This window comes from Otolemur garnettii, unplaced genomic scaffold (assembly GCF_000181295.1).
Source record: "Otolemur garnettii isolate 467f Iridium unplaced genomic scaffold, OtoGar3 scaffold00251, whole genome shotgun sequence".
Taxonomy (NCBI): Eukaryota; Metazoa; Chordata; class Mammalia; order Primates; family Galagidae; genus Otolemur; species Otolemur garnettii.
Window position 1 is genome coordinate 1,093,612 of NW_003852646.1, and position 8,190 is coordinate 1,101,801.

The 8,190-nt window shown below is 50.6% G+C and overlaps 1 protein-coding gene across 1 annotated transcript; it reads left to right on the top strand.

Moving 5' to 3' along the window:
• Positions 1-249: 249 nt before the first annotated feature.
• FAM110A (family with sequence similarity 110 member A) lies at positions 250-1,877 on the top strand. Its single transcript, XM_003802622.3, has one exon. It carries the CDS (start codon positions 389-391, stop codon positions 1,274-1,276), a length of 888 nt encoding a protein of 295 aa, XP_003802670.1. The 5' UTR covers positions 250-388; the 3' UTR covers positions 1,277-1,877.
• The last annotated feature ends 6,313 nt before the right edge of the window (positions 1,878-8,190 follow it).

An 8,190-nucleotide genomic window follows, 5' to 3' on the forward strand; every position in this document is an offset into this window, starting at 1 on the left:
GCACAGAACCTAGAGTCTGCTGTGCTCCATTTTTATTTATTTATTGGTCTTTTTTGTGCCTGAGGCTGCCCAGGTCTTCTCTAGCACCTTTTCTTTCTGCCTCAGCTGGGCCTGGTCCCTGGGGTAGGAGGGAGGGGTGGGGGTGGGGCCTGGGCCTTCAGCTGTTGCTTTCTCTTGCTGATTGGCTCTCTGTGAACCAGGGGGCGTGGCCTGTACCTTATAATAGGGAAGGCATCTTAGCTTGGCTCAGCTTTGTCTGAGCGCGCTCAGTCCCTCTTTTTCTTTCCTTCATTGCAGCCGTTGCGGGCATCTAGCCAACTTTTTGCCTGGACCTCTGTTATTTCATTTCTCCAGTCTCAGACCGAAGCCCTCGGGGTATGTAACAGCCATGCCTGTGGATACGCTGAGCCCCGGAGCCCCCGCCGCCCCCGCCCTACCTTTCCGCCTGCGCACCAAGGTCCCGGGCTACCTGCTACGGAGGCCAGCGGACGGTGGAGCCCGGAAACTGAGTGCTGTGGAGCGCCTGGAGGCCGACAAGGCCAAATACGTCAAGAGCATACATGTGGCTAACACCCGCCAGGAACCTGTACAGCCCCTGCTGTCCAAACAGCCACTCTTTAGCCCTGGGACTCGCCGCACAGTGCTCACACCCAGCCGTCGAGCTCTGCCTGGCCCTGGCCGCCGGCCCCAACTGGACCTGGACATTCTTAGCAGCCTCATCAACTTGTGTGATAGTCCCGTGTCCCCTGCTGAGGTCAGCCGTACTCCCGGGCCTGCAGAGGGAATCCGCCAGGCCCCGCCAGCCACTCCTCCACGCCCACCGCCCAGTACTGCTGCAGTGCGCCGAGTGGACGTCCGCCCCTTGCCAGCCTCACCTACCCGGCCCTGCCCGTCACCGAGCGCTGCCGCCACCTCTAGCCCAGCTCGGCCACCGGGTTTGCAACGCTCCAAGTCAGACTTGAGTGAGCGCTTCTCTAGGGCGGCCGCTGACCTAGAGCGCTTTTTTAACTTCTGCGGCCTGGACCCGGAGGAGGCACGGGGATTGGGTGTGGCTCACCTGGCACGGGCCAGTTCGGACATCGTGTCCCTGGCCGGGCCCAGTGCGGGGCCGGGCAGCTCTGATGGAGGCTGTTCCCGCCGCAGCTCGGCTACTGTTGAGGAGAGGGCCCGGGAACGCGTGCCCTACGGAGTCTCGGTGGTAGAGCGAAATGCCCGCGTGATTAAGTGGCTGTATGGGTTAAGGCAGGCACGGGAGATCCCAGCCTCAGAGGGCTAGGCCTCCATTGGACTTGGAATTTGCCACAGGACCGATCTTAGGAGGCACTTGGCCTCTGTCCTCTTTTGCATCCATTCCCTGGATCTGAACAGAGCAGATGCTAGTCCCTTTGTGAACTTGGTATAGAGACAAAGGCTTAGACAGAAGCTGGATGGCCCCACGTCCTCTGGCAAGGACTGACCCTGGAGAGAGTTGCTCTTGATTTGGGATGCCACCCCCATCCCCACTTACAGGGTTTTTGACATGAGTTAACCCCTGCTTGGCTCCTCTTTTGGGGCTGCATTTAGGGTGTTTCACTCCCCACCCCTCACTGAGAGTGAGGAGCCAAGAAATCTTACCAAGCCTGTCTCAACAGTGCTTCTGTTTCCTCTTTCCTTCCTTAGCCTCTGTCCTTTGCTGACTTCCTCTTTCTTACCCAATGGGTCCTGGTTCCCAGGAATATACGCTGGAGAGGAGGCAGGGAGGAGGGGGCTTATCTACTGTTTTTCTGAGTCCTTGGCAGTGGGCCTAGGTAGGTAGACTATAGGAGGGCCTGGTTGGGAGTCTCCATTGCTCTGACTTCCCTTCCCTTGGTTAATAAACACCAATGCTTGTCATTCAAGGGCTGGGCCTTCAGACTCTTCTGTGTTCACAGGGGAAGGGGTGTGAGAAGTCTTGGGGTAATGCCTTCGGAATTTAGTAATTTTTCACCCTCCAATTTGGTGGAGCATGAGGTCAGCAACTGGCCTGGCTTGAGACATACCCTACAGGTGGGGGGCAGGGGATCTGCCTAAATCCCCTGGGAGGCTGGGAGGCCTCCATAGAGGAGGAAATAGCCAGAGTGAGTCAGGGTAAAGCTGGAACTAGGCCTTGGGTCTTGCCCCTGCACTAGGAAGGGGACCTGCAGAGAAAGGACTAACTCCAGGGAAAGGGAGCTTGGATCCTCCCCCACCCCCTGCCCAGTTCCCAAGGGGAAAGAAGATTAGAGAGGGCAAACCCTGAACTCGAGGTCACACAGTCATAGAGTAGGTTTGGAAAGTGAGACTTCTTGGAGGAAGAGGGGCTTGGGCTGGACAGCACAAAGTGACTGGCTTTGCTTCCAACTCTGGGTGATCCTGGACAAGCCAGTCTCCCTCCTGGGCCTCAGTGGGAGAGTTAGGCAGCACAGCCCTCCTTGGGTTGGGGCTGGGTCTCGTCCCTTCCTGGTATATTCCAGGAGCTAGGGGTGGGGGAGGGCCTGGCACTGGGCTTGGAGGTCTCGGCTCCTTCCAGTTTCCCTCTAAGCTGATTGCCTGCCAGGACCCCCCATCCTTGGCTGGTGAAGTAGCCAGAGTTGGGGCTGGGCACATAAAGGGTGAAAGCCTAGGGTGGCCTCTCCCACCCCCTAGGGTGGTGTTTCCTCTTTTGCAGGCTGTCTTGGCTGTGACACTCAGAAACAGGAAGCTCTAATGGGGGCCCTGGTGACAGGTTTGATGTAGGTTTTATTTTAAGCATAAAGAGGAGATTTCCGTTGGGCTGTTGACAAACATCCAGGTCAGCCCAGCTGTCTGTCTGTGTGTACCCAACTAGCCCCCAGGGACCTGAGATGGGCCTGGGAAGTTTGAGGAAAGAAGGAGAAATGGGATTATTATAGAAGAGGATGGTTCTGGAGCTCAGGAGAATGAAGTCTACCTCTCCTTGTGACATAGATGGGGAGACTGAAGCAAGAGGAGGACAGTGACCTGGCCCCGGGAATCCAGCAGTGTCGACAGTGCAGGAGCAGGGCACGTGTGTGTGTGATAATCCAGGAAGGCTCTGCAGAGGTGGTATCCCTTGAAGGTGTCAAAGACTACGTCTGCCAGGCAACCCTGCTAGAATTCTGTGCAAGTCATTGTCCCTTACTGTGACTTGGCAACTAAAGAAAGTGGATAGATTGACTGCTGAAATTCAGGTCACAGGACTCCTCTTGTTTCTAGAGGAGGTTTCAGTGCTGGGCTCATCCTCTTACTGACTCCTCAGAGTGATATCTGGGCTCATCCTCTCACTGAATCCTCAAAGTGTATTGCGTCAGGTATATTCTCAGAGCAAGACGTTGAGCTCAGGAGGAGTAGGGACTTGTGGGCTGTTGCACAGCAAGTCTGCAAGACACCCTGGCCTGCCAGACATTCCCCAGTTAGCACACTCTGGATCCCTGGTTCTGATCCCAACATGACCCCTACTTCTCTTCCTCTTCTTGGCAACTTTCCTTCCAGCCATTTTATTATTGAGCACCCACCGGTACCCAGCAGTGGATAAGACAGACATGGTCCCTGCCCAATCCCGGAGAAAAGAACAGGCAGCTAAGGGGCAAGGCTATAAACAGTTGCACAGTGTAAATCAGGTATGTTCAGGGAATTCTGCCCTGACACCAGAGTAGTCCGCAGGAGCTGGGCCAGTAGTAACTGAAAAAGGCCCTGGGTGAATCTGCTGGAAAGAGAGCAGAGAGGGATCTTGGAAGTGGGGAAGGTGCCAGAATGAGCCTTAACTTTCCCAACAGGTGCGACTTGGTCTTGGGAGGGTGCCCCCTGTCCAGGACTCTGGAGCCTACCAGCTTTCCCTGCAGGGATCTGTGGAGAGAGCAGGCTGGGGGCTTTTGCCACTCCCCATCTTGCTCCCACCCTGCCAGCCTCAGGGATCTGTGGAAACAGCCCCTCTATTGTTCTGCCTCCAGTTGGGAGTATTAGCCGTAGTGAGAAGCAGGCCTGCTTTTTAGCCCCTCTGAGGGCCTGCAGCTGCTGCTCCCGCTCCTGGGGCTGCCTGGCCTATGCAGTAGCTCCCAGGGGCTAGCCTGGCCCCAGCTGCCTAGCTCCTAATTAGGCAGAGATGAGATCTGCTCCTTGACCCATTTCCCACCAGCTAATTATATACACATGGGTTTGGGAGCCAGGCAACCTGGTTGCTCACTTGTCTTGAAGGTGTGATGGGCCTGGGAAAGACACTCCTTCTGACCTCAGTTTCCCCTTTTGCCAGAGGATGGAATGTAGCTGCAGGGGTCTGTTCCTGTCCTGGTGAAATGGTTCTGTTTTTGTTACTGAGGCATTCAGTGGGGCTGGGGGAAGAGACCCCTATCATGTCTGACTTTCTGTGTGCAGGGAAGCAGGGAGGGGCTGGGGAATTTGGCTTTAGGATCCCAGGGTAGGGTGGAAACATAGGAGCGAGCATGAGAACAGCTCACCTCCTGACCCAGACGGACATGAACATGGTGGGGCTTTAGAGGTGGGCTGATCCATCCCGGCTCAAGACAGAATGCTCCCCATCTAGGTTTTAAAAACTATAATATTATTTTTTAGATATTTCACTCATATATTTCTTTTTTTTTTTTTTTTGAGACAGAGTTTCACTATGTCACTCTCAGTAGAGTGCTGTGGCATTACAGCTCACAGCAAACTCAAACTCTTGGGCTTAAGCGATTTTCTTGCTTCAGCTTCCCAAATAGCTGGGACTACAGGCACCCGCCACAATGCCCAGCTTTTTTTTGTTGTAGTTGTCACTGTTGTTTAGCAGGCCTGGACCGGGTTCAAACCCACCAGCCCTGGTGTATGCAACCAGCGTCCTAACCACTGAGCATAGGCACCAGCCAATTCACTCATATATTTCCCCTAACATTTTATCAAGAAATATTTCAGGGCAGTGACTGTGGCTCAGTAGGTAGGGTGCTGGCCCCATATATTGAGGGCGGGGCGTTTGAACCCAGCCCTGGCCAAACTGCAACAAAAAATAGCCAGGTGTTGTGGTGGGCGCCTGTAGTCCCAGCTACTCGGGAGGCTGAGGCAAGAGAATGGCTTAAGCCCAAGAGCTGGAGGTTGCTGTGAGCTGTGACGCCATGGCACTCCACTGAGGGCGACAAAGTAAAATTTCGTCTCTTAAAAAAAAAAAGGAAAGAAAAATTTCAAACATAAAAGTTGAAAAAGAATTACACAATGAATACTCATATATACCTACTTATTAATGCATGGTTGTTAATATTTTGCTGTATTTGTTCTAATAAGAGTGTCCAACTGTTTTTGGTTGTTTTTTTTTTCTGTCACATGTTAGAAGAAGAGTTGTCTTGGGCCACACATTAAGTACACAAACACTTAACAAAAGCCAGTGAGCCAAAAAAAAAAAAGCCCGTGCATAATTTTTGTAATATCTGACACCACAAGCAAGCAAAACAAGCCTCAAATAATTTGCATGAAGCCCGCGGGCTGAAGGTTGGACATTGCTGCTAAGACTCTACCCATCTACCCATCCCTTTATCTATCCATTAACTTACTTATTAAAAAGTTTTTCGAATTTAGTTGTAAACATAAGTGTATGTCCCTTAAAAACTTCAGTATGCATGTCATTAGCTAGAGTCCAATATTTATTTACAGTTATTTTTCTGGAGGTAAAATTTACATATAGTGAAATACACAGTTTTTTTTTTTTTTTTAGAGACAGAGTTTCACTTTGTTGCCCTCCATACAGTGCCGTGGTGTCACAGCTCATAGCAACCTCCAGCTCTTGGGCTTAGACGATTCTCTTGCCTCAGCCTCCCGAGTAGCTGGGATTACAGGTCCCCACCACAACGCCTGGCTATTTTTTGGTTGCAGTTTGGCTGGGGCCAGGCTCAAACCTGCCACCCTCGATATATGGGGCTGGTGCCCTACTCACTGAGGCACAGGCACTGCCCAAAATACACAGATCTTAAGAGTACTACTTGCTGAGTTTGGACAAAATCTTACTGTACCCCAAACCCCAGTCAGGATAAGGAGCTTTGCCATCACCATTCCCTATGTCCCCTGCCCCTTCTGCCTAGTTCCTGTCTTCTTCATGGACACACAAGCTTTACAACCATATAAATTAAATGGCACTGATGAAAACCATTCCCTTACCCTGTCCTTCACTTCTGCCCTGCTCCCTGAAAGCAACCACTTTCAACTTTTTAAACTACTTCTTCTGGTCCTTTCCTCTATGTTTTACAATAGCTTGCTTTTCTGTTATGTATAAATAACACTGAAGTGCATAGCTATGTTCTTGATTAATTTTGGCAAATGGTGACTGACTTTGTGGTCCGATGTCTTTACCATGGGGCCTGCCTGCCTGCCTGACTTTGAACCCTGCCCTTCCCCATACTGGCTGTGTGACCTTGGACAAGTGATTTAACCTCCTCAGAGCTCAGTTTTCTCATTTGTAAAAGGAGAGTAAAGTATGTAGGTTATTGGATTGCTAGGAGGATTCACGATGAAAAGCTCCCATTGTAATGCACATCACCCAGTGAGTGGTCGTAACTGTTCTTATCATTATTGTCAAGGAAGATCAGCTTGTACTCATCCTTTCTCCTTTTGATCTACATTTGCCATAATTTTTAAAGTACATCTTCAGTGTTATTTATATTGTGACTCCGTAAGTACTGTTTCCTGATAAGGCCAAGTCACATATTTTGGTTACATTTTCTTTCTTGTATGACTCTTCGTTCTTCCTGGATTTACTACTTGCTTTGCTTTTTTTATTTGCTTTGTTTCTTTCCTCTTAACTCATCCTTAATTCTCTCAATTGTCTGACACCCTCAGTTGCCCCATAGTTAACATTATACATAGCAGATAATTTATTGTTTTCAATTTCCTTCCTGAAACTCTTTAAGTGCTTTTTAACAAGGCTCTGCTTGCACCACCCCACATACCTTTAAGAATTGGAGCCACCTGGCTCAGTGCCTGTGGCTCAAGTGGCTAAGGCACCAGCCACATACACCATAGTTGGCAGGTTCGAATCCAGCCCAGGCCTGCCAAACAACAATGACAACTACAACCAAAAAACAGCTGGGCGTTGTGGTGGGTGCCTGTAGTCCCAGCTACTTGGAAGGCTGAGGCAAGAGAATTGCTTAAGCCCAGGAATTGGAGGTTGCTATAGCTGTGACACCACAGCACTCTACCCAGGGCGACAGCTTGAGGCTCTGTCTCAAAAAAAAAAGAATTGGAGCCACCTATAAAAATAGAATCTCAAGTACAATCTGTAAGATCACCATTTGTGTGCACCCCCTGTGTGCCAGGAGCTGCACTGGTAACTGAATAGGAATGTAGCCAGTCAAGGTGATGTTCTTACTCACGTGGGTCTCTAAGAGGGGTAAAAACAGAAGGTCCACTTCCAGGCCTGGGTACCCCTTCACTCAAGGGCTGGGAACCCTTCAGCATCTCTAGGGATCTTAGGCCTTTGGGGAGCCCAGATATATTCACATGTGAAATGGGATCATTTAGTTATTCTATAATCATCCTCTAACCATGTGTTCTGGAGCTGTGTTCTGGGTGCTGGGCACATAGCAATGATCTCCCATCCCTCAAAGGGCTCACAAGGACTGTTTGAGAGAGAGGAGGCTGTAGATGGCAAGGGAGCAAGGGAAGGTGGGAGTGGGATTCCTGGAGAGGTGCCATTAGAGGAGGCTCCTGGTGGGCAAAGGTAACAGCTGTTACCATGTGCCAAGGGCTATGTGGAGAACTTCATGTATTATCCCACTAAATCTTCCCAAAGGCCCCTTGAGGGAGGATTTAATATTTTTATCCCAATTGCATAGATGGGGGAAACTAAGGTTAAAAGAGTCCAAGACCAAGGTTACACAGCTAGGAACTGCAGAGGCAGTATTCAGACCCTTGCTGCTGGATTCCAGAGCCTAGTTACTAACCAAACACTGCACTACCTCTCACAGGTAGTCCCCCTTGCTCCTGTCCCCACCCCATCCTGCAGCTGTCTGGTCCTCTCCTGTCTGCCTATTAGGACTGACTTCTGGCTCATTCGCTTTATTCATTCATTCATTTGACAAAAGTCTGGTGGGTGCTTTCTCCATGCCCAGCCTGCAGTGCTAGGAATCTAGAGCTTGGGCAATATTGATTCAGCTGTTCCCAGACTGGCATTTACATTGACATGCGAGCAGCCAGAAAAGTGGTCTCAATAAAAGGGTATTT

Coding starts and splice junctions, on each gene's coding strand:
- FAM110A (XM_003802622.3), top strand. CDS start 389: ATGCCTGTGGATACGCTGAGCCCCGGAGCCCCCGCCGCCCCCGCCCTA.